Source organism: Perognathus longimembris, chromosome 17 (genome assembly GCF_023159225.1).
Source record: "Perognathus longimembris pacificus isolate PPM17 chromosome 17, ASM2315922v1, whole genome shotgun sequence".
Classification (NCBI taxonomy): Eukaryota; Metazoa; Chordata; class Mammalia; order Rodentia; family Heteromyidae; genus Perognathus; species Perognathus longimembris.
The window spans coordinates 24,048,593-24,075,439 of NC_063177.1; the positions used below are offsets into that span (position 1 = coordinate 24,048,593).

Below are 26,847 nucleotides of genomic sequence, written 5' to 3' on the forward strand. Positions count from 1 at the left end.
GGACCTGGAGGACGGCTGGCGGAAGAGAGGCTCTCTAGCCCGCTGGTGACGCCTTGAGACCGGAACTAGAAAACTCTATGGTCAGCAAAGGCACTTCCGCTTCCGCCTCGCGCACAATTACTGGGCGACTCCTGTGTGAGTGTTTGGTTAGGCTTCTCTGGCGGTCCTGCAAGGAGCCATGGGCCCTGCCATGTGAATGGAGACGACTTCTTTACTCTCCGGGAGAGACTGCTACCCACCTCCATCGAGGGTTTAAAGCGGTAGAAGCGTCAGCTTTATTACCGCCAATTATAAGACAGAGTCATTATGACAAACTCTTGGGAAATTGGGATGATTTTATGTTATTTTTTTCATGGTGTCGGTCGTGGTGCTTGAACTCAGGGCCTGAGCAGTGCCCCAGAGCTTTTGTTTGCTCAGGGCTGGTGCTCTGCCACTGCCACAACTCCACTTCCAGATGTATATGTGTGTGGTTAATTGGAGATAAGAGTCTCATGAAGGGCTGGGAATATGGCCTAGTGGCAAGAGTGCTTGCCTCGTGTACATGAAGCCCTGGGTTTGATTCCCCAGCACCACAGATACAGAAAATGGCCAGAAGGGGCGCTGTGGCTCAAGTGGCAGAGTGCTAGCCTTGAGCAAAAAGAAGCCAGGGACAGTGCTCAGGCCCTGAGTCCAAGGCCCAGGACTGGCAAAAAAAAAAAAAATCTCATGAACTCTCCTGGCCTGCCCTGGTTCCAACTGTGATCCTCAGATCTCAGATTCGAGGTTTACATAAAAAAATTTTAGACAAGGACTAAACTTTGCAATTCACTGAACATCTTTTAAGTTTTAAAATTAATAGATCCATCATTTTCTCTTGTGTTGGTAAGGGGGCTTGAACTTGGGGCTTCACAGCCCACTCTCTATCCCTTGAGCAGTGTGTATGGGGGGTGGGGCTTGAACTCAGGGCTTCACAGCCAGTGCTCTACCACTTGAGCCACACCAGTACTTCTATCTTTTTGCTGGTTAATCCACTATTGGTTTGCCTAGGCTGACTCCAAACTTCTGTTCTTGGATCGCAACTTCCTGAGTAGCTTGGATTATAGGTGTGAGCTGCCTCTCCATCTTGTTTAAGAAGTTTTGGGAGCAGGCAGCTTGTTGCTCATGCCTGAAATCCTACCAATTATATCACAGTTCAAAGCCAGCCTGGGCAGGAAAGTCTGTGAGACTCCAATTTACCAGGAAAATGTCAGAAGTAGAGCTGTTGCTCAGGTGGTAGAATAGCCTTGAGACCAACAGCTCAGGCACAGTGCCCAGGCCTTGAGTTCAAGCTCCCAGGACCAATGTGCACACACACAGTTCTTTTTCAATAGCGTGCATGCTAAACAAGAACAGCAAGCGTGAGGCCCCGAGTTCTCACTGTTGTATCAGCAATAAATAAATCTTTTGCTCTACTAAAAGTTTATCAAGATTTGAAATTTTTTGATTACATCTTTGACATGCCATTTAGCAACATGCTTCTTTCTCCTGTGTCTTCTGTAACTTGATAATGGAATCTAGAGGCTTGATTACATTCATATTCTTTTTTTTTTTTTTTTTTTTGGCCAGTCCTGGGCCTGAGCACTGTCCCTGGCTTCTTTTTGCTCAAGGCTAGCACTCTGCCACTTGAGGCACAGCGCCACTTCTGGCCATTTTCTGTATATGTGGTGCTGGGGAATCGAACCCAGGGCCTCATGTATACAAGGCAAGCACTCTTGCCACTAGGCCATATCCCCAGCCCCTACATTCATATTCTTTTACTGGGGGTGGACTATAAGGTGGCAGCCTTCCACTAGGAAGCATATAGTGGTGTTTGTCTCTTTCAATGATATATCAAATGCAGACTTTTTTTTTTTTTTTTTTGCAAGTCCTGGGACTTCAACTCAGGGTCTGAGCACTGTCCCTGGCTTCTTTTTGCTCAAGGCTAGTACTCTACCACTTGAGCTACAGCACCACTCCCGGCCTTTTCTGTTATGTGGTGCTGAGGAATCGAACCCAGGGCTTTGTGTCTGCAAGGCAAACTCTCTACCACTAAGCCATATTCCCAGCCTGACATGTAGAGTTTTTAAATTTATTTATTAATTGAACACAATTTTTTTTGACAAGGTGTTGTGCAAAAAGGGTACAGTTACATAGTAGGGCAGTGTGTACATTTCTTGTGATATCTTACGCCCTGTTTTTCTATCCCTTCTCTAGGTCAGGTAGACATATATACAATATACAATGTATCAAGAACATATACAGTAGCCACGTGGCCTTTGCCCAAGAAAGTTCGCCTAGGGCTGACGTGTTGAGTTTTAAAAAATTAAATAGGCAGGGCTGGGAATGTGGCTTAGTAGTAGAGTGCTTGCCTAGCATGCATGAAGCCCTGGCTTCAATTCCTCAGTACCACATAAACAGAAAAAGCCAAAAGTGGTGCTGTGGCTCAAGTGGTAGAGTGCTGCCTTGAGCAAAAGTAGCTTAAGGACTGCCTAGGCCCTAAGTTCAAGCCCTAGGACTGGCAAAAAAAAAAAATAGGCAACAACTTGTGAGCATTGAACATTTAAGATGTGACTGGTTTGAATTGAGATGTACTGTAACTGTAAAAGTATATCTTGATTTAAAGTACTTAGTACACAACAATGCAGAATTCCAATAGTTTATAATTGTTTTACATGACAATACTTTTACATATATAGGATTAAGTAAAAATATTAAGATTAAAAAAAAAAAAAGCAAAGAGGAGGAAGCCCAGAACTTGAGATGCTAAGAATCGAGAGTTCACATCAAACCTAGGGTACCCAGCAAGACTCTTATAAATCAACACCCAGGAGACACACACCCATCCACAATACAAAGTTGAAAAGGTTTTCAATTGATGGTATATTTGGAAAATAAATTGTACTTATAAATATATATGTATCATTCATTCTTTACAGAAAAGTTGGAAAATACAATTAAGATTAAAAGACAACTGTTGGGGCTGGGGATATGGCCTAGTGGCAAGAGTGCTTGCCTCATATACATGAGGCCCTAGGTTCGATTCCCCAGCACCACATATACGGAAAATGGCCAGAAGTGGCGCTGTGGCTCAAGTGGCAGAGTGCTAGCCTTGAGCAAGAAGAAGCCAGGGACAGTGCTCAGGCCCTGAGTCCAAGCCCCAGGACTGGCCAAAAAATAAAAAATAATAAAAAATAAATAAAGACAACTGTTTGTAAATGGATACCCAGAATATACATATTAATTTCATAAGAAATTTTAATATGTCATTACGTCCCTGAGTGACTTAACACACAAACTTTTTTTTTTTTTTGGCCAGTCCCGGGCCTTGGACTCAGGGCCTGAGCACTGTCCCTGGCTTCTTCCCGCTCAAGGCTAGCACTCTGCCACCTGAGCCACAGTGCCCCTTCTGGCCGTTTTCCATATATGTGGTGCTGGGGAATCGAACCAAGAGCTTCATGTGTAGGAGGCAAGCACTCTTGCCCACTAGGCCATATTCCCAGCCCCACACAAACTTTTCTGCTCTCACAGAGTTGATGGGTAAAAATGCAAGTGTGTGTGTGTGGGGGGGGAGGATCCACATCTTGCTCTCTGGCCTCCCTCACACCTTTGAATTTTAGGGACAGTTTCATTTACCCTCATCAACCTCTCTCCAGTTCCATATCCTGGAACCGAGGTATTCATCTTGGGAGAAACCTGTAAGCTACAGATTTTATTTTGTAACATTTAGACTTCATTGAGGTTGTGGAGGCATAAACTTTCCTAGTCACACTCAGGGCAGGGATTTAAACTTATAGGAATTTATCCGAGAAGCCGCATATTGAAGGATTGAATCTGGAAGTTATTAGAGCATTAGCAATCTGCAGGCAGCCCAGTTGTTACAAAGGCCTGCAGCCCCCAAATATACTTAACACTATCAGGAAACAGGCCAGAGAGGGATGAAAGAACAAAAACACTACCAACAAACCAATCTAGTGCCAATGGAGAGCTGACTTGGGACACCATGGTGATCAGAGACAAGCCAGGACACAGGATAAGAACATGGAGACATGTGGTTTGTCCTAATGGTGCCTGAGGTAGCTTGACCCTGATAGGGTCAGGCCAGGGGGCAGGGTCACAGGAACCTCCCAGGCCCAAGCACTTAACAGATTCAGTAAACTATAGGCCCACCCCTGTCTCAGGATTCAGGAACAACCATCACCTGGGGATGGGACTTTCCTTCCTCTAGGCATCCAGGCACACCCATCAAGATGCCAGATAGTACAACTCCCATGTGGCCAATGGTAGCGCTGGCCATATCTGACCTCCATATTACAATCTGATGCTATCTCAATTTCTTTGCACCTCTTTCTTCGTGTGTGTGTGTGTGTGTGTGTGTGTGTGTGTGTGTGTTTTCCTGGCTGTGTCATCACTGAGGGACTCTGAGCCTGCCAGGATAATTTGTTTTAAAGAAAGGAACAAGATAGTTTACCCTCCATGTATTTAAGTTTGGAAAAGAACTTGCTTCTGCGAGGAAACAAATCCAGAGAATTGTTCCCTTGATCATCTTTTGAGGCTCAGGTGTCCAGGCCTTGGCCCCTAATCCAAGGAAACCTTTCCTTCATCTCCAAGGCAACCGCCTACTGGTTCTCCCGCGCACCTCGATGACGTCGCGCGACGAGGCTCTCTGACGTCAAGGTTTCCGGCCCACCATCTTTGTGCCTGGCAAATTGGGTTTTGCGCAGTGGAGACCTAAAGAAAGAATCGTGACGGGCAGGAAACCATTACAACCGCTCCCTGGCTGTGCTCTCTGACTGCTGCCGCCACCTCGCCCTCGCCTCAGGTGAGTTTCGAGCCGCTGTTTTTTGGGTGTGTCCCTAATTAATGTGAAAGCAGGGGAACCCCAGTCGGGCCGGGCCGCTGACCGGGCGGGGGTGGATCCGGGGAAGCGAGACGGTTGAGGATGGAGGCACCGTCGGGGTAACGGTTGTGAGGAGAAAGGTTGGCAGGGCTCTTCACGCAGCCGACCCTCGGGGTGGGAGCTGGGCGGGCGTGCTCTGGTGTGTCCGCAGGGAACTGGGGGGCTTTGGGAGTGAGAGAGGCTTCCGCGTCCGAGCTTTCGGCCGGAGGGCGGAGGCCAGGGGTGTGGCGGGTCGAGGCCGGAGTCGAGGCCGGGGGCAGCCCTTCCCCTTTCGGCGCGCTTCCCGAGAGACAGGGAGGTGGCCAGCGAGCAGAAGGGAAAAGGGGGTCCCCAAGCCTTTGTCCCCGCAGGCCCTTGGGGTTTTGAAGCACCCCTCTCTCCTTCCCACCTGGTGGAGGGGGGAGGGGATGAAGAATACACCCCGAGAGTTTCTGACCATCTGGGGGAAGGAAGAGGACTTCCTTGACACCTCGAGCCAGGCCAGAACGAACCTCCATAATTGACCTGTTGTGAGTGGAGGAAGTCTTTTTCGTCTTCTTCCTCCCCCACTCCCCTCCTGGTCTTGCAGGAGCAGTCTAGTTTGGGAAAGGCTGTAGATTCTACTAGAAGTAAAACAAACAAACAAACAAACAAAGAACACTAGAATTTCCTGTTATTTGCGAATTCTTCTCGCGTTCAGAGAATGTGTGCTGGTTTGTTTTCAAGACTGTTCTCAATTTGGCTTTTATTGAAGTCACTCAACTTGGCTTCTTAAAGAAGCAGTGGGAAATGTGGCCTCCCCCTTCATTAAACTTTTGACATTTTGGAAGAAAAACGCTTTGTAACTGCCTAACATTCTTGTAGCGGTTGTGGTTTAAAAGGAAGAGTAAAGAAAATGTTACTAGCTCAGAAAGATTGGATGACTAAGAAAGAAGGTGGTGTCAATGTGGAACAATTTAAATTATTAATTACCTTTCTTGTACAGCTCTCTTAGCCTTAGGGTGCACTTACAAAGTAATAATACAAAGCAGCTGTACAAGAAATCAAGTAACACTTTCCAGTGATGACTAAGCTGGTGGCAAGGTGAGAGCCATTTGCAGGTACCTTAACAGCTAGAACTCCTGGAAAATCAGAAAGGATAGTGTCCTGCAAACAGCCTCCTTGGAAGTTGGATGGTAAAATTAACATAAAATGAGCATTCTAAGAGACTCAAGCAGGTTCTCTTCTTTTAAAAAAAAGATCACTATTTTAATTGTGATTGAGGCACAGGTTTGAACTCAGTGGACACAGAGTATGTAGACAGAATAGTCTTCTCAGGCAGTGTCTTGGTATTTCATTCAGTTGGATGTAAAACTGCTGAGCCTTTTTTTCTGAATGATACTATATTAACAAATTAGTCATACTTAAATAAAAGTCAGGTGGTTTTAGCTCTCCAATCTTTCATGATTTCTATGGTCTTTTTTTTTTTAACTGAATATTTGAATGAAGATGAGCTTAGCACCTCTAAGACTTGTAATAAGAGGTGGCTTTACTATTTGCCTGACTTTGGTCAGTTTTTCAGTATGACACCGAACTGTGTAAAGATGAGTTTATATGGAAAGACAGACAATTTCCCAGAGTTATTTGAAATTAAGATCTTAATAGTTTTTTTCTGAAGTTGTATTATTAAGCTATTAATCTTGTTTCTCGTTGGGGAGCTGGAGGGAGGGGGGAATTGAAGGAGAGGAGGGACTTCCACAACCTATATTTGGCAGAAACTAGGTTATGTTAAATCTAGATATATAATCCTGTGTAGGTAGCTCTTCTGTGAAATATGGTGACATCACACTTTGGGCTAGGACAAGTAAGAGTGATTATGTGCTTTGCCTGGGGCAGCTTTATTGTTTAACAATGTCCCTAGTACATAATACCATCAGTCAGAACTGCAATGAGTGACTTTCCGGGTTTGGGTTTGATCAGAAAGGTAGTGGAGTTCAAATTCTATTACAACTTTATTTTTATTCTAGGCTCTTCTGAGGAACATTACTTCCCTTCTCTCTCAGAAGAACTTTTATTCTTGAGGCGCTTCAGTAAATTATTAGTATTTGATTTTTCTTTGATGGTATAGGAGGTTTGCATTCAGGTCCTCCTAGGGTTCAGGAACTAAGTGCTAGCTAGGCAGGTACTATGAGAATAATTTTTCCCAGCAAATTATTTTTCTTCAGCCTCATCCTGGCTATGTTTTCTGTCCCTTCTAGTTAAGGCATTGATTTTTACCTTCCTATATGTGGAGCATCTGGCTAAGATCATATCTGGCAAGTGATTGGGTATACTTTATTTTAAAAATATATGAAGTTTTTCGAGATGGCATTTTAATAACTATTTTAAGGTGAAAATTTCAGTGGCCTTTAGGGCATTCACAGTGTGTAACCATTTTCTCTTGTTTTTATTTACTTAGAGCCTTAATTTTTTTTTTTTGTTTTGTTCCTGTACTGGGGCTTGAACTCAGGGCCTTTTGCATTTTTCACTCACAGCTGGAGCTCTACCATTTGAGCCACATCTCCACTTCTACCTTTTTGGTGGTAATTGGATATGAGTCTCATGGACTTTCCTACTTGGGCTGGCTTTGAACTCTGATCCTCAGATCTCAGCCTCCTGAGTAGCAAGGATTACTATGCATTGATTCTTCTGGCTTAAGGCAGAGACTAACTTGTTAAAATGTTTCTCTGACAACATAGATAGGGAATATTTCTTTATAAATTGTTTTCCTTGGTGTCAGCTAACAGTTATGTTTTCCTCTCTTTTATTTTTTGCGTCTTGCCGGGGGCAGGGATACTGGAGATCAACCCACCAAGGTCTTTAGCCTGCTATGCAAGTTCTCTTACCCCTGAGTTACATTCCCTACCTGCCTGCCCCTGTGTGTCTCTGGCTATCTTTAAAAGAAACTATGAGACAAACTATGAGCCATCTCATAAACTGGGCACTGAGCTCATGTCACTGAGCTGCATCCTCAATTCTTCATTTTTATTTACTTTAGAAAAGATCTAAATACATTACCCCAGGCTGACTTTGAAATTACACTCTTCTTGCCTCAGCCTGCCAAGTAGCTGGGTCTGTTTTTTTTTTTTTTTAATTTTTTTTTTTTTTTTTTGCCAGTCCTGGGGCTTGGACTCAGGGCCTGAGCACTGTCCCTGGCTTCTTTTTGCTCAAGGCTAGCACTCTGCCACTTGAGCCACAGTGCCACTTCTGGCCATTTTCTATATATGTGGTGCTGGGAAATCGAACTCAGGGCCTCATGTATACAAGGCAAGAACTCTTGCCACTAGGCCATATCCCCAGCCCTGGGTCTGTTTTCTTGAAAGAGGGTCTTGGTTTAGGACCTGTGTTTTCGACTTCTAGAGATACTTGATCCTCCTCTTTTCCCTAATATTTTGGGGTTTGGTACATTATTCTCTAAGATAAAATTCTTTTTTTTAAGATATATTTTATTATTTGTTTATTTATTTTTGCCAGTCCTGGGCCTTCGACTCAGAGCCTGCACACTGTCCCTGGCTTCTTTTTGCTCAAGGCTAGCACTCTGCCACTTGAGCCACAGCGCCACTGCTGGTCATTTTCTATATATGTGGTGCTGGGGAATCATGTATAGAGGCAAACACTCTTGCCACTAGGTCATATTCCCAGCCTAAGATAAAATTCTTATAACGAAACAGTACAAATATATGCTTTAACACTGAAATTTGTTAGAAGAGACAATGAAATGAATAGAGTGACCACTAATAAAGTCATGACTTAAGACTAGGTTATTATTTAAGAGAATGTGATGGAAATTCCTGTTGAGAATTTAATGGGGGGAGGGGGCTGGGAATATGGCCTAGTGGTAGAGTGTTTACCCTCATACATGAAGCCCTGGGTTTGATTCCTCAGCACCACATATATAGAAAAGGCCAGAAGTGGCGCTGTGGCTTAAGAGTGCTAGCCTTGAGCAAAAAAAAAAAAAAAAAAAAAAGACAGGGACAGTGCTCAGGCCAAGTCCCAAGCCCCAGGACTGGCAAAAAAAAAAAAAAAAAAAAAAAAAAAAAAGGGATTTTGCAAATAAAACGGCACTTAAAAAAAGAATTTAATGTGGGTATATGTATGAAAACTTTAGAGAACAGAATAATTCTATGCATTTTTGGTGAAACTGGGTGAATTTTCAAATAAAAATTTGTCTTTAAATCCAAAGGAAGTTTTAAAAGTTTTGATGATGTTGTAGGATTTAAAATGTTTTCTCCTCAGGCTCTAATAATCATTTCTATATATTGGCTTTTCAGCTTGCATATGTAAATTCATAGATGATTTCAGGCTTATTCCAAGTCTTTTTTCTATGAAGATTTCTTCCATGAGTCTACTCCATATTTAGTTTACAATGTGAATGGATTAAGTGATTATAGTACTTTTTGAAGTTTTGCCACAGAGGCATTATGAAAATGTTGTATAAGGCAAATCTCTGTTACAGATTAACTTTAATTATAACTAATACCAGGACAGACTTTTTTTAAATATTTACTTATTTATTGTCAAAGTGATATACAGAGGGTTACAGTTTCATACATAAAGCAGTGAGTGCATTTCTTGTTCAACTTGTTACCTTCTCCCTCAGGACAGACATTTATATAATTAAAAAAAATTTTTTTTGCCTGTCCTGGGGCTTGATCTCAGGGCCTGAGCACTGTCTCTGGCTTCTTTTTGCTCAAGGCTAGCACTCTACCACTTGAGCCACAGAACCACTTCTGGCCATTTCTCTATATGTGGAGCTGAGGAGTCGAACCCAGGGCTTCATGTATATGAGGCAAGCACTCTACCAGTAAGCTGTATTCCCAGCCCAAATTTCTATATTTTATAATGATATAAAATCATAGGTTGTGAAGCACTTGGAGTCAGTCATGGTTTTGGTACATTTCTTCTAAGAAGGTAACTTAGAAAGGTTATGATACAACTTAAAGAACTATTGTATTAGTCAGGTACTGATGGCTCACACCTGTTATTCCAGTTACTCAGGAAGCTGAGATTTGAGAATTGTGGTTCAAAGTCAGCTCGGACAGGAAAATCTGTGAAACTCTTACCTCCGGTTAACCCCAGAAAACCAGAAGTGGCTCTGTGGCTCAATGTGGTAGAGTGTTAGCCTTGAGTGAAAAAGCTCAGGGATAGTGTCCAGGCCCTGAGTTCAAGCTCCATGACACCCCCCCACCCCCCCAAAAAAAAAACCAAACCAAAACTATTGTATTAGGATCCAGACCATAAATAATAAATGGTTGGCTGAAAGATAGCAAATTAATCTTCTTTCCATTAGATTTTACAAGAAGCATATCATAAAGATCATTTTAAAGCAGATTAATTTCATATTTTAGGTTTGGCTCTTTTTCCCTTTAATTACAATGATCTTTATTTTTTTGCTAGTTGGAGGTCCTTTTTCCCCTCTCATCCATATTTATTATTGTCAAATGTGTTTTCATTTGAGTTTGCACACGTGTGTGTGTGTGTGTGTGTGTGTGTATGTCCTTATGACTTGAACTTGGTCGTATGCTCTTGCTTAGCATGTGGCTGGAGGGCTACTACTTGTGCCACGCTCCCAGTTTCTGCCTTTTTTTTTTTCTTCTGGTTTATAGGAGATAAGAATCTCACAGATTTGTCTGCCCCAAGCTGGCTCCATGTAGGTCTCATCTTACTAAGTAGTTAGGTTTTTTTTTTTTTTTTTGGCCAGTCCTGGGCTTGGACTCAGGGCCTGAGCACTGTCCCTGGCTTCTTTTGCTCAAGGCTAGCACAAGGCTAGCACTCTGCCACTTGAGCAACAGCGCCACTTCTGGCCATTTTCTCTATATGTGGTGCTGGGGAATTGAACCCAGGGCTTCAGGTATACGAGGCAAGCACTGTTGCCACTAGGCCATATTCCCAGCCCCAGTAGTTAGGTTTTTAAGCAGGAGCCAGCAGCACCAGCTGAATTTGTGAGTTTGCCATTAGATTTTTGCTTAAGTTATATTGACATGATAGTAATGACTGCCAGATATCGCGCCTGAAAATTGGTAAGAAGCATTATTAATGATGGTGGCAATTGAGAAGATACACATTTTTTAGTGCAGAGAAATATTATTTAATGAAAATTGAATGTATTTAAAGAGTTAAGTACTTTGGACAAAGTCCAAAACATTGTCTCATGATTTCGGGGTGGGAAATGTAAGCAGTGCATTTTATCTTCATTTTGTTTATTTAAGTAGTAGAGACATAAATCCACAGAGTAAATTCTCCTGAGAATTAAGGCAGGAGAATTAGGGTTGAGGTTGAGATCTATATCTAATTATAAATCTCCCTCACCTGATGCCCTGTCTTTCTTTGATAGAGGATCTTGGTATAGTTTGGGTCCAAATTGGGAGTACAGTTTGGGAAAGATCTTCTAAACAACTTTTTTCTTACCTTAAATGTTTGGGTGAATAGTTGAAAGTGTTTTACAAAGAATTATAACTTTTGCCCTTGGAGAGATAATAGCAGAGAAAAATCACAAAGCAAGCCAGCCGGGCACTGGTGAATCATGCCTGTAATACTAACTACTCAGGAGGCTGAGATCTAAGGATCATGCTTCAAAGCCAGTTTGGGCAGGAAAGTCTATGAGACTCCCATCTCTAATTAACCACCAGAAAAGTGGTGCTGTGGCTTAAAATGCTAGAGCTCTAGGGTTGAGCAAAATAGCCTAGGGACAGCACCCAAACCCTGAATTTAAGCCCCAGGACTGATTGAAAAAGAAAAGAGGAAAAAGAAAAAAATCAGAATTCCATAATACTGCATGGAATTAGTATAGCGTTTTATTTGGCCTTTAGACTTTGCTCCTGTTTGTTCCCAGAGGCTGGAGGTTTATCTTTTATTTTCTATGTATGAATTGCCAGTATTGGTGGTCGGAAAAAGCTACTCATTTTTGAATGCAGAAATTCTTAAATAGAAATATTTTTTATGCTAACTGAATTTTTGTATGTGTTTTGTGGAATGCATTTTGATACAACTGAATGTTTTAAAAATTTATAAAGGGGCTGGGAATGTGGCTTAGTGGTAGAATGCTTGCCTAGCATGCATGAAGTCCTGGGTTCAATTCCTCACTACCACATAAACAGAAAAAATGGTGCTGTGGTGCATGTGGTAGAGTGCTAGTCTTGAGCAATAGAAGCTCTGAGACAGTGCCTAGGTATTGAGTTCAAGCCCCAGGGCTGGCAAAAAAAGAAAGAAAGAGAAAGGAAGGGAGGGAGGGAGGGAGGGAGGGAGGGAATCAGATGCCTTACTGGATATACATATACATAATTGGGATAAAGACATTCTTTTCTCTTGTTTTAGGTGCACATTAAAGATCCAAAATCATGACTGACTCCAAATACTTCACCACCAATAAAAAGGGTAAGTAGTATAATTTTATCACATATTTTAATATTTTATAATTTTATCACATATTTTAATATTTTTCAAAAATTGCCCCATGGAGAATGTTCCTGACTATTTCAGATATGCTATAAATTCTACAGGTAAGTATATTTAAGTTTTTACAGTTTAGAGTGTTCATTTGTTCTGCAGTGCTGGAGACTTCATATATGCTAGGCAAGTGTTCCATTCATCAGCAATAATTTTTATCTTTTTTACTGCCTTCATTTTTGTGACCAAGATGTAAGATTAGTTTTTACATATGCATATAGGCTCTAGAATAAGGGATTCATCTTGGGATAGTCAAACCTGTTACTTGTCCTCTTCTGTAAAATTATTCCTAATTAGCTAATTTGTAGAGATCTGGTTCGCCCTTCCAATCAAAGACAGATGAGCTTAGTTATTCTTAGTATACTGTACCCTTAGCTGAGCTGTTGTATTATGTGATTTTTGTATTCAGTAAGCCTCATAATTACTGATGTATTCTGGGAATGACACTGACTGCTTTTCTTGTTTTCCTCTTGTTCTTTAATAACTCGGCTTACTTCTCAAATATATGTTTTCTCCTCTCCTCCATGGCTATATTTCAAATTCTCTGGCCCCAAATTTATCTTCTTGTAGTATTCACTGGTACAGTTGTCTCCATGATTAGCATATTTTACATACTACACATCTATGTTTCACTGGTCTATAAATATTGAGCATCTATGTACATCTTAATGTTGAAGTTTCTGATTAAATAGCCTAATTTCATCCAAGTCAGAATAGATATAGGGGATTCCTACTACACAAATCTTAGTTTCCAAATACCATTTTTCACTAAAAGGAACCAGAATTTCTTGGAGAAATAACTTCTAAGGTTGGTTGAGGAAATGTACAGGCTGGACACGATTATCTCATAAGTTCTCAAATGATGGGACATACCAAAGAGCACTGAAACTTGAAGTGGTCCCCACTGGCAAGTGATCATGATCAGTGAATACTAATAATAATAATAAGACTATCTGGTGGCTCACATTTGTAATCCTAGCTTCTCAGAAGGCTGAGATCTGAGGATCAAGGTTCAAAGCCCGTCTGGCAGGAAAATGACCTTTTAAAATTTATTTTATTACTATTATTTTGTTGGTCCCAGGGCTTGAACTCTGGGCCTGGGCACTGTCCCTGGGCTCTTCAACTCAAGGATAGTGCTCTAATCCACTTTGAGCCACAGCTCCACTTTCAGTTTTCTGGTAGTTAGTTGGAGAAAAGAGTCTCACAGACTTTCCTGCCTGAGGTTGGCTTTGAACTGCTTTGAACTGTGATCCTCAGATCTCAGCTTCCTGAGTAGCTAGGGTAGCAGGCAGGAGCCACCAGAGCTGAGCTGACCTTTTTTAAATTTATTCATAAAAATTTGAGACTTAAAGATTGAGTCACTGCTAGATAAATACCATGTTTTAAAAATGGATAGACTGTGTTCTTTTTACTTCCTGCAACACCCACCAGAACTGCCACTGGAACATATTCCTTAAATGTATGCTCAGTACTGAAATAATTCCAGCTACATCCTGTTTTCATTCTGCAGCTCCTGCTGCTATTCACAGTTCAGACTTTCTGAACCGTGCTGTTTGTCTTTTATTGTTTCCAGAAGTCAGTAATGGGAGCCCTAAGAGCTGGATTTGGCAGCATAGGACTTGTTAAAGAGGTAAATGACTCTGAAGGCCCAGCTGTGCTATTTTGCAGCTGTTCATTAAATGAAATAGATTTTGTAGCATTTTGCTTGTCTTTTAGGGATGGATATTGATGAAACAAGCTTTTGTAGTTAGTGCTGAGTGTCTTTGTGTGCATTCATACTGGTGAATGAGGTCTGGGTAAAACCTGGAGACCAGTCTTCCCTTCCTCCTTTCTTTGAAAAACAGTTTTGACACCAGCATCTTGAAGTAGGTGGGCTTTTAAGTAAGTGGGAAGCTTCTGGCATTTTATAGTACTGGGTCTGAACAGTAAGTCAGGATTATGCTTTTAGAAATAACTGCTCTAGGGCTGGGGATATGGCCTAGTGGCAAGAGTGCTTGCCTCGTATACATGAGGCCCTGGGTTCGATTCCCTAGCACCACATATACAGAAAACGGCCAGAAGTGGCGCTGTGGCTCAAGTGGCAGAGTGCTAGCCTTGAGCAAGAAGAAGCCAGGGACAGTGCTCAGGCCCTGAGTCCAAGCCCCAGGACTGGCCAAAAAAAAAAAAAAAAAAAAAAAAGAAATAACTGCTCTGGGCTGGGAATGTGGCTTAGCGGTAGAGCCTAGCATGCATAAAGCCCTAGGTTCAATTCCTCAGCACCACATAAACAGGAAGGTAAAAAGAGAGAGAGAGAGAGAAAGAAAGAGTGAAAGAAAGAACTCTGCTCTGTACTATTTTTTTTTTTTTTTTGGCCAGTCCTGGGGCTTGGATTCAGGGCCTGAGCACTGTCCCTGGCTTCCTAGCACTCTACCACTTGAGCCACAGCGCCACTTCTGGCTTTTTTTTATATATGTGGTGCTCCTCAGGGCTTCATGTATGCGAGGCAAGCACTCTACCACTAGGCCATATTCCCAGCCCCCATAATTATTCTGTTTTTTTTTTTTTTTTTTTTTTTTTTTTGTCGGTCGTGGGACTTGAACTTAAGGTCTGGACACTGTCCCTGAACTCTTTTGCTCAAGGCTAGAGCTCTACCATTTTGAGCCATAGCTCCGTTTCTGGTTTTTTGGTGGTTAATTGAAGATAAAAGCTTCACAGAAGGACTGGAAATATGGCCTAGTGGTAAAGTGCTTGCCTTGCATACATGAAGCCCTGGGTTTGATTTCTCAGCACCACATAAACAGAAAACTCTGGGAGTGGTGCAGTGGCTCAAGAGGTAGAGTGCTAGCCTTGAGCAAAAAGCAGCCGGGGACAGTGCTCAGGTCCTGAGTTCAAGCCCCAGGACTGATTAAAAAAAAACCTCTCACAGGCTTTCCTGCCCCGGGGTTGGCTTTGAACAACAATCCTCAGGTCTCAGCCTCTTGCTTCGCTACGATTAAAGACATGAGCCACCAGTGCCCAGCTTCATAATTATTTTTGGTACATTGATTAAATAGATGAGACCTTAAAGATTATAACCTTGGCTTGGGTTTGGAGATGGGTGAGAATGTCAAAAGGGGTGAAATAAATGCATTGTATTCATAAACTCCATTGTTGAATGGCAACTCCTTTTTACAACTACTTAAAACTACAAATATTTTTAAGACTATAAACTTATTAGAGTACTAATTAGTACAAGGATTCATGGAAGAGATCTCCTTGATGTTCTTAGTGGAGCATATATATTGTTGTCCTTAAGTATTTATCGGGCAGTATGAATGTTTGGCCAAGTTTTGAACATCTGGATTCAAGAGATAGCTGAGCACTTGTGGCTCATGCCTGTAATCTTAACTACTCAGAAGGCTGAGATCTGAGGATCATATTTCGAAGCCAGCCTTCGAATGGCTGTGAGATTCATCTCCAATTAACCACCAAAAAGCCAGAAGTGAAGGTATGGATCAAGTAGTAGAACACCAGCTTTGAGCAAAAAAGCTAAAAGATAGTGCCCATCCCCTGAATTCAAGCCCCAGTATTGGCAAAAGAAAGAAAGAAAGAGAAAGAAAGAAGATGAGACAAATAGAGATTTCTAAACCTGTTCCCTACTACGTTTACTTTGTTCTTAGGACCTTAAAATTTTGCTGGGAGATTATCCCTCAGTATTCTCTCCTTATTATAGTTCTTTATAGTTCAATATATGAAATTTGCTTTTTTCTACTCTTACGGGTCCTAAACATCTACACTGTACATTAAAACTGTAATTTAAAAGGTTTTTATTTTTTTAAGCTTTTTGGTGGTAACCTTATCAGTTTCCATTCTAATGCTCTGAAGTTTACCTAACCCATAACTTTTTTTTTTTTTTTGTCAGACATGGGGCTTGAACTCAGGGCCTAGGTGCTGCTCCTAAGCTCTTTGTTCAAGGCTAGTGCTCTACCACTTTGAGCCATAGTGCCAATTCTGGTTTTCTGGTGGTTAATTGGAGAGAGTCTCACAGATTTTCCTGCCCGGGCTGGCTTTGAATTGCAATCTGCAGATCTCAGCCACTGAAGTGAGTAGTTAGGATTACAGGTGTGAGCCACCAGCCCCTGGCTCCATAACTTTTTAATAATTTATTTCAGTTTCTGCCTTGTTCTCCTGGTGTTACTGCATAATGCATCATTTAGTATTCTGTCCTGGGACCTCACCCACTTCCTCTCATCTTTTGTAGGGGAAATCTTTGAATTAAAAGCTGAACTCAATAATGAAAAGAAAGAAAAGAGGAAGGAAGCTGTGAAGAAAGTCATTGCTGCTATGACTGTGGGGAAAGATGTGAGGTAAGAGCAGTCACTCCATCATTGCTCGCTTTAGAGATACTCCTTTTAGGTCCTTTATTAATTGTACTTTAAAATCATAGACTTGTGGGGCAGTAATGCATGCTTGTAGTCTTAGCTTTTCCACAGGCTGAGGCAGGAAGATTCCTTGAACCCAAGAGTTGGGGCACTACTTGGGCATCACAGCCGGTCTCAAAACCTATAAAAAGTTAGTTTCTGTGGAAGTATCCTCAGGTAGTGTAGTGCTTTTATATAAATGCTCTGATTTAAGTGTTTTGTTTGCTGAACACTGATTTTTTTGCATTCAGACCTAGCATAAAATCTGAGAGCTGGTACAGTTACAAATATGTTGCATGAGATAGTTTTAGAAGATGATAAAACTATACTGAAGGGCTGGGAATGTGGTTCAGTGGTAGAGTGCTTGCCTAGCATGCATGAAGCCCTGGTTTTGATTTCTCAGCACCACATAAACAAAAAGCTGGAAGAAGCGCTGTGGCTCAAGTGGTAGAATGCTAGCCTTGAGCAAAAAGAAGCTCAGGGATAGTGTCCAGGCCTTGAGTTCAAGCCCCAGGACTGACACCAAAAAACAAAACTATACTGAAAAGTAAAAGCTCGCATAATATTGGCTTAAGCCAGTGCCTGCAGCTTTATAATTCTACATTTACTTGTTGAATTAAAGATGAAAATCAGTGCTTACAAAATTCATTAGGTCTTATTTTCTTGTTCATTTTTATAACAACACATTTGGAAATAAGTAGGGACTGTATATAGGCCCTTGAGATGTTTTCCCAGGGTCCCTGGGGTCTTAAGTTGTTTATTTATGATACTTACATATTACTTATCCTTTTCCTTATATTAATGTTTACACTGATGAAGTGAAGCAATGGAGCATAAAATTGCCAGTGTCTCCAGTGTAAACCAAAGCAGTGGAATTGGTCATTAGTCACTATGTTTTTTCACCACCACTGTCTTTCATAACACATTATACATTTATTTTCTTAAAACTTGAACTTTGGGCCAAACATGGTGGTGGTTCATGCCTATAATTCCAGCTACTCAAGAGATATATATCAGAAGAATCATGACCTGAGGCCAGCTCAGGCAAAAAGACCCAGTTCAAGCCTGGTGTGGCCACAGGTCTATAATCCTAGCTATGGAGACAGGATGGCCTACTTAGGTTGACCCTAACCATAAGCTACAGATCTTATCTGAAAAGTAACCAGAGTGATTAAGGGATGGGTGCATGGTTCAAGTGGTAGAACACTTGCCTAACAAGTGTAAGGCTTGAGTCAAAGCCCAGTACTATTCTTCAACCCATAAAAATTTGAACCTTGAGTACAGCTCTTTTTTAATATACTGTGATGATGAAATGGGAATTATGCATAGAGCTTATTTGTATTATAAAGGATGGTGATTAAGAAAAAAGCCCTATGTTATTAATTGAATTGTAAATACCCTTCTTATGTGAAAGAATGATAGCTGATGTTTGATCAGATAGTGGTATTTTGGGGACATTTGCTCAAAATGAACTGTTACTTCGAAGGAGAAATGTTGACAGATACATTTTGAACTTCAAAGTAAACATTAGAGCTCCTTGGTCTTTGAAATGTGGAAAAGGGGATGCACACATTGTAAGATGCACACATTGTGCAGTCCTGTAGTGGCAAGGCCTAGACCTTCAGAAGTTGGCCTGTGGCAAATGTAGCCTGAGAGGAAGAATAATTAAGGGTGCCAAGGCTAAGAGATGAAATACTGCAGGCACTGTGTGAATGAGAGCAATTCAGGCCTGGATTTTTGTGAAAAATAGCTAAACCCAAGAGGGGAGCTGTTGCTGCGTCCAGTTCATCTTAGAATTTCCTTGAGTGGTCACACAATACTTGTTCTGATTTTAAAAGATAAATATAAAATCAGGATTTTGTTAACCTTGTATCTCTCATCATTGAGCTTGTCAATTTCTTGAAACTTGAGCACCTATCTACTGAAATAGGTAGTGAAATAATGTAGTTATTTGTTGATACTCAGTGAAATGGGTCAATATTGTGAAGCTCTGCATAGCTCAGTGTTGTTCAGTGTGTTGCTGTGGACCACTGCCCGTATCACACAGATGCAGTAAAAGATCTGTAAATTATCACAGAATTATGCAGTAACAGATCTATTCAAAATGCATGATAATGTATAGATTTTTAATGCAATCAAGTATTGATGGAGTTTCAGAATGATTGCTCACTATAACTTGTAAAGAATTACCACTTGTGTACTAAAAAGAAGAAAAATTTTCACATCTAGTTCCTTTATTATAGCACATATGAACAAAAATTCTCTAGGATCTCAGCAATTTTTAAGTGTAAAAAGATTCTGAGAGGGGCTGGGGATATGGCCTAGTGGCAAGAGTGCTTGCCTCGTATACGTGAGGCCCTGGGTTCGATTCCCCAGCACCACATATACAGAAAATGGCCAGAAGAGGCGCTGTGGCTCAAGTGGCAGAGTGCTAGCCTTGAACAAAAAAAAGAAGCCAGGGACAGTGCTCAGGCCCTGAGTCCAAGCCCCAGGACTGGCCAAAAAAAAAAAAAAAAAAAAAAAAAGATTCTGAGATCCAAAAGGAGAGAACTGTTTTCATAACTAAACAGGAAGCCCAGATATGACTGGGCTGGGAATATGGCCTAGTGGTAGAGTACTTCCTCTTGTATTCCCTTCCTGTGGTTGTCCCCGTGCTATCACTGTATCTCATCTGACTGGATACTGTATATACTGGTATTAGAACTAGGGAAGGGAAAGAGAATATCAAAATTGAAAGATAAAGGATAAAAAGACAAATGACTCCAAAAGCAATACTTACAAAACCATTTGATGTAAACCAACTGAACAGCTCATGGGGGGAGAGGAAAAGGGGGAGGGGGTGGGAGGTAATGAGGAAGGAGGTAAAAAATTATACAAGAAATGTCCCCACTACCTTATGTATGAAACTGTAACCTCTCTGTACATCACTCTGACAATAAATAATTATTAAAAAAAAAAAGCTGGAAGTGGCGCTGTGGCTCAAGAGGTAGAGTGCTAGCCTTGAGCAAAAAGAAGCCAGGGACAGTGCTCAGGCCCTGAGTTCAAGCCCCAGGACTGGCAAAAAACCCCACAAAAACACAAACCAACAAAAATACAGGTGTTGTTGTTCTGAGGTGGGTGTGGATAACTGTTCTGTTCCATCTGTTAGCCTATAAGGGATATTTGGTTCTCAGGTAGGGACCAATAAATAGTAAATACTTGGAGTTAGCAGATCAAGAAGCAAAGCAAAGGCTAGCAGAATGGATCACATGGTTACAGCATACAGTTTTCAAGAAGCAAAGCAGAGGATTATTTATATAGGCATTTCTGTAACCAGGCCTGGGGGCTTGAATTCAGAGTATAGATGTAGTCTCAGCTTTTTTGCTCAAGGTTACTACTGCTCTAGCACTTTGAACCACAGCTCCACTTCCAGATTTTGGGTGGTTAATTGGAGATAAGAAACATACAGGCTTTCCTATCCAGGCTGACTTTGAACCTCAGTCCTTAGATCGCAGCTTCCTGAGTAGTGAGGATTATAGGTATGAGCCACTAGTCCCTGGCTCAAGAAATTTCTTCATGAAATTCATGTAATAATGATTAAGGTATTGTATTACAAGTCTACCAATGAAAACAATGTGATTCTTGTTTAGCAAGAGAAAACATTTTGTTTGACTGAGGTTTATAACTAGTATTTCCTGTCATCAGTTGTACATGCTCGTCTGAAAAAAAAAGTACTTTTAGCTCGTGGTTTGTACAAAAAATCTGGCCCACAGGCTGTAGTCTACCTACTTATGATCTTCCTCCTCCTATTCCTCCTCTTCTCTCTTTTCCTCTCCCATCTTTTGCTTTTTTTTTTTTTTTTTTTTTGAGACTAGCTCAGATTAGTTTAATGCTCTCAAGTGCCTCCTAATTGCTGGGGTTACAGATGGGCATTTCCATACCCACCCAGCCTGATCTTATTGATCTGTGTAGGTTGTTGGCATTACTTAGTCTCTAGCCAATTTACTATTAATGTTTGACATTTATTTTCTGGTTTTACAGCCCTTTTGCACATGGGCTATTCTAGAAAATGGAAAGCAAACTCAATTTAGGAAAGGGTTTAAAATGTATCTAGATGTGCATGAGATCTCACTAGGTATGCCTAAACTAATAACTTGTTCCCTTCCAAAAGAGAAGTTTGTGGTTCATTGGAGATGTGATGGATTGAATTTGCAATCTGCTTCCCTTTTGTAAATTTATTTCTGTACCCTATTTTTGTGTATATACAAAAGTTGTATGATGTGATCAGTTATTTCAGTCATTCTTTTACTTATCTAGAGAAATATACTGATGTTCTAGTGTAGAAGGAAAGATAATATATATTCTAATAATATATTCTAATAATATAATATATTCTAATAAAACCTTCAGGGGTGGTTAATTTACTTTCCATAAAATTATAGTTGGTCTACATTAAAAAAAATAGAGTTTAGGACTGGGAATATGGCCTAGTGGTAAAGTGCTCGCCTCGTATACATGAAGCCCTGGGTTCGATTCCTCAGTACCACATATATAGAAACATACAGAAATGGCACTGTGGCTCTAGTGGTAGAGTGCTAGCCTTGAGCAAAAAGAAGCCAGGGACAGTGCCCAGGCTCTGAGTTCAAGCCACAGGACTGGCAAAAAACAAAACAAAACCTAAAAAGTAGAGTTTAGGGCTAGGATGTAGTTCAGCAGCAAAGTGCTTGCCCAGCAAGTGCAACATTCTGGGTCCAGTCCTCTGTAGCAAAAAAGAAAAGACAAAAAAAAGTTTTTTAAAACCCCCAAACAAACAAAAATATAGCTTACACTTTAAAATCCAGCAAGATCAGTGCTTCCAAGCTAATGATGTTGTTTGTGAATGGAAAGAAATTTCTCCTTTGTGACCTACAGAAGTTAAATAATGAAATGACTAGTACTTGGGAACAGAATAGACTATGTTTATATTTGATTATTATAAAATCTCAGTACATATCAATGTGCAATGTTAAAGAAAAGTAAATCCCACTAAAAGGGAATCAAGATGTTTTTTAGGCTGGTCGCAGATCTCGGATTAGAACGGTCGACTTGAGTCTGGATGAGGTGTCATGTTATCTGAGAAAACAAATGATTGAAAATTCAGGGTCACAGCACAAGAACACAGGAACTAAGTTTCTACTGGTCAAGGATAGGCAAATATGAGCATGGAGAAGTGTAACTGCCATAAGTACTTAAAGACTTCATTTGACTGAATTGGTATTTTTTTGTGTGATAATGTAATGATTTTTCTTTTCTTTTCTTTTTTTTTTTTTTTGCCAGTCCTGGGCCTTGGACTCAGGGCCTGAGCACTGTCCCTGGCTTCTCTTTGCTCAAGGCTAGCACTTTGCCACTTGAGCCACAGCGCCACTTCTGGCCATTTTCTATATATGTGGTGCTGGGGAATCGAACCCAGGGCTTCATGTATACAAGTCAGGCACTCTTGCCACTAGGCCATATTCCCAGCCCATGCAATGATTTTTCTAAAAGATTCCTAAAGATGTACACTGAAATATTAATAGATGAAGTGATATGATGTGCAGAATTTATTTTAAAATGATATAGGGTTTGCAATGTGGCCCTGGATTTTATCCCTAGTAACTCTAAAACAAAAAGAAAGGAAGGAAGAGAGGAAGAGAAGGGAGGGAGAGAAGAGAAAAAGAATAAAGGAACAACCCCTATTTGAGACCTTGGAACTGTACTTTTATCTTAGGAATTTATTTCCACATATCAAATTATTTTTTAAGAATGTTTCTAACATCTGGCACCAGCCCCCTTTTACTTTGTCTCTTTCTGTCCTCAGCTCTCTCTTTCCAGATGTAGTGAACTGTATGCAGACTGACAACCTGGAACTAAAGAAGCTTGTCTATCTCTACTTGATGAACTACGCCAAGAGTCAGCCAGACATGGCTATCATGGCTGTTAACAGCTTTGTGAAGGTAACATATTCAAGGACCTCTACCTCAGATAACTGTGTGTGTGTGTGTCTGTGTGTCTGTGTGTGCATGCACAACAGTACCCAACAGTACCAAGGCCTGAAGGCAGGGCCATATACTCTTACTCAAGGCTAGTGCTATATATACCTCTTGAGCAGCTAGGGTTATAGGTATGAGCCACCTGTGCTTAGAAGATCTGTAGTGAAGGACTGGCAGTGAGTAGCAGTGTCATGTTTAAAGTCATCTATTTGCCAGTGTGTGTCAACTACGGAACTTCAAACCATATGGTGAACCGTCTGTGGGATTTGGTGCATGCATCTTTGCCAGATGGATAGAAGAAATCCAGGTGAAACCTCATTGTTGATACCTTCCAAGACTGACAAAGGTTGGGTATATCATTAGTTTCCCAAGGCTGCATCCTTGTAAAAATTAGGCTTTTGACTTAAAAGCTGAAGGTATTACTTTTGTTTGATTTAATGATTTAAAAAAATATTTGAAATTTTCAAGTAGAGGGAGTAGTTAACAAATTTCATGCAGTTTTAAATGTTACTCACATACTAATGATTAACTTATATTTTTATGTGTTTCTATACTTTCTAGCTACTTCTCTGGTCCCTATTCTCTTTCTTGGTAGATAAACCTATTGTTTCTTCCTTACATGTGTCAGAGTCAGATAATTTCCCCCATATCCTCTTTGTGGTACTGAGGTATGAACTTAGGGGTTTGCACCTTCTTGGCAAGTGCTCTACCACCTAGCTTTTCAGTAGGGTCTTGTGGTTATAGTTGGTTGATTGTTTTTTTGTCTGGAGCTGGCCTGAGATTTCAGTTCTCCTATCAGTGCTATCCACAGCTCCAATTATAGGAGTATGTATGCCGCCATTCCTGGCTTGTTGGTTTTTTTTTTTTTTTTTCAAATTTTTATTATCAAACTGATGTACAGAGAGGTTACAGTTTCATACGTTAGGCATTGGATACATTTCTTGTACTGTTTGTTACCTTGTCTCTCATGCCCCCCTCCTTCCCCCCCCTTTCCCTCCCCCCCCCCCCAGGTGTTCAGTTCACTTACACCAAACAGTTTCGCAAGTATTGCTTTTGTAGTTATTTCTCTTTTTTTACCCTGTGTCTCTCAAATTTGGTATTCCCTTTGAATTTCCTACTTCCAATACCAGTAAACACGGTTTCCAATATACTCAGATAAGATTACAGAGATAGTGTAGGTACAACCATAGGAAGGTGATACAAGAACATCCTCAATAATAGAAACTACACATACACATAGGACATTGAAAGTAGTTACAACTGTGATATAACAATTGTTTCCATAACATGGAGTTCATTTCACTTAGCATCATCTTATGTGTTCATAAGGGTATAGCTGTTGGGTCTTGTGATGCTCTGCTATGGCTTGCCTAAACCTGTACTAATTATTCCCAATAAGGGAGGCCATAGAGTCCATGTTTCTTTGGGTCTGGCTCACTTCACTTAGTATAACTTTTTCCAAGTCCTTCCATTTCCTTACTAATGGAACAATGTCATTCTTTCTGATAGAGGCATAAAATTCCATTGTGTATATGTACCACAATTTCCTGATCCATTCGTCTATGGAGGGGCATCTGGGTTGGTTCCAGATTCTCGCTATGACAAATTGTGCTGCGATGAACATTGTTGTGCTGGTGGCATTACTGTGATTTTGTTTGTGGGCTTTTGGATAGATACCCAAAAGTGGGGCTGCTGGGTCATAGGGGAGTTCTATATTGAGCCTTCTGAGGAATCTCCATACTGCTTGCCAGAGTGGCTGAACCAGTTTACATTCTCACCAACAATGAAGTAGGGTTCCCTTTTGGCCACATCCCCTCCAACAATTGTTATTATTAGTTTTCTTGATATATGACATTCTTGCTGGGGTGAGATGGAATCTCAATGTTGTTTTGATTTGCATTTCCTTTATGGCCAGTGATGTAGAGCATTTTTTCATATGTCTCTTGGCCATTCTCATTTCCTCATCAGAGAAGTTTCTTTGTAGGTCTTTAGCCCACTTGATGAGGGGGCTATTGGTTCTTTGCGGTTTTGTTTTGGAAGAAGGTAATTTTTTTAGTTCTGCATATATTTTAGAGATGAGGCCTTTGTCTGTTGAATGTCCGGTAAAGATCTTCTCCCAGTCTGTGGGCTTTCTGTTTATCTTGAGAGCTATGTCCTTTGCCGAGCAGAAGCTCTGCAGTTTGATGCAGTCCCATTTGTCCAACCTTTCTTTGATTTGTAGCCTTTCAGGGTCTTTGTTAAGTAAGTTCTGTCCTGTGCCAAGGAGCCCAAGTGTTTCTCCTACTTCTTCCTTTAGTGTTTTCAGGGTGCCTGTTTTGATTTCAAGGTCTTTAATCCATTTGGAATTGATTTTGGTGCAGGGTGATATATAAGGATCTAGTTTTAGTTTGTTGCATGTGTTGAGCCAGTTTTGCCAGCACCACTTGTTAAAGAGGCTATCTTTCTTCCATACTATTGTTTTAGCTCCTTTATCAAAGATTAAGTAGGCGTAGTTCTGTGGGTTCAATTCTGGGTCTTCAATTCTGTTCCATTGGTCTTCAGGCCTGTTCCGGTGCCAATACCAAGCTGTTTTTATTACTATAGCTTTATAATACAGCTTGAAGTTGGGTATTGTAATTCCTCCAGCACTGTTCTTTCTGCTTAGGAGTGTTTTTGCTATTCTAGGTCTTTTATTGTTCCATATGAATTTCTGGATTGCTTCCTCTATTTCATTAAAGAATGGTGTTGGGATATTAATGGGTATTGCATTGAATTTGTAGATACTGGCTTGTTGGTTGACATGGAGTCTTGCTAACTTTTTGCCTGGGGTGACCTCAGTACTGTGATTGCTCCCAAGTGGCTGGAATTTCAGTTTATGCCATCATGCTTTTAAATGTGCCTGACACTGTAACACTAGAAGAATTGTTCCAAATACTAGTTGCACTGCTCTGTTTATAATTGTTAATAATAGACAAACAGTAGACAATAGCAACAGCACATCAATTGCATTAGCGTAATATTGTCCTCATTGCATGTGTAGTTTGAATACACATCCCAAACTTACGACTGAGTTTCTTCTAGTCCAAGCAAAAGCTTCTCTTTTCTTTACTCAAAATAAAACAAACAATTGGATTCTCTGTGGAAAAAAAAATAAAAGAAATTTTCAAATACTCATTCTATTTCCATGCTGCTGAAGCCATGAAATAATGTGTTTTGTAATCAGTCTTGTTTTGTTTTTTGCTGGTCCTGGGGCTTGAACTCAGGGCGTGGGCACTGTCCCTGGCTTCATTTTTTGCTCAAGGCTAGCACTTGAGTCACAGAGCCACTTCCCACTTTTTCTATATATGTGGTGCTGAAGAATTGAAGCCAGGGCTTCATGTATGCGAGGCAAGCACTATACCACTAGGCCATATTCCCAGCCCTCAGTCTTTAAAAATCATACAGAAAGGGCTTTTTTGGTTTTCTTTCCTCCTGATTGGTACTGGAGCTTGAGCTCAGGACATGGGTGCTATCCTGAGTGTCTTTGTACTTAAGGCTAGTGCTCTACCACTTGAGCCAAAGCACCACTTCTTTCTTTTTCTGAGTAGTTTATTGGAGGGTAAGAGTCTCTTTCCTTCCTGGGCTGGCTTCAAAACACTATCCTCAGATCTCAGCGTCCAGAGTAGCTAGGATTACAGGTGTGAGCCATTGGTGCCTGGCTCAGAGAGGTATTTTTGTTATTGCCTGTTATTATGTTGATGTAATAGAGAAAGTGAAATTTATATAAACGTTATTACAGTTACACCGTATGCTGTTAACATACTCACATTTTGCAAAGTAAAAAAAAAACCTACCTTTTAAAGTCAGCTCTGAAACAGATGCATTTTCATTAATATATTCATCTGCTAGGTTTGTTCTTCTAAGTCAGGAAGAAATAGAGTTGTTATTTATTTATTAAAGAATAAACTCAAGCTGGGTGATGGTGGCTCAAGCCTGTAATTCTAGCAACTCATGAGGATGAGATCTGAGGATCATGGTTTGAAGCCAGCCTGGGCAGGAAAATCCATGAAACTTATCTCTAATAAACTACTCAGAAAAAGCCAGAAGTGGTACTGTGGCTCAAGTGGTAGAGCCCTAGCCTTGAGCACAGAGATGCCCAGGGACAGAGATCCTCCTTTCAGTATTT

The 26,847-nt window shown here is 40.8% G+C and overlaps 1 protein-coding gene across 2 annotated transcripts in view; it reads left to right on the plus strand.

The window, feature by feature from the left end:
• The first annotated feature begins 4,662 nt into the window (after nt 1–4,662).
• Nucleotides 4,663–26,847, plus strand: part of Ap2b1 (adaptor related protein complex 2 subunit beta 1) — a 106,361-nt gene continuing 84,176 nt past the window's right edge. For both annotated transcript variants that reach the window (XM_048367145.1, XM_048367146.1), the window contains exons 1-4: nt 4,663–4,816; nt 12,206–12,265; nt 16,557–16,662; nt 22,532–22,667. In XM_048367145.1, coding sequence (XP_048223102.1) covers nt 12,229–12,265; nt 16,557–16,662; nt 22,532–22,667 — 279 coding nt within the window. In that variant the 5' untranslated portion in view covers nt 4,663–4,816; nt 12,206–12,228. The remainder of the gene's footprint in view (nt 4,817–12,205; nt 12,266–16,556; nt 16,663–22,531; nt 22,668–26,847) is intronic.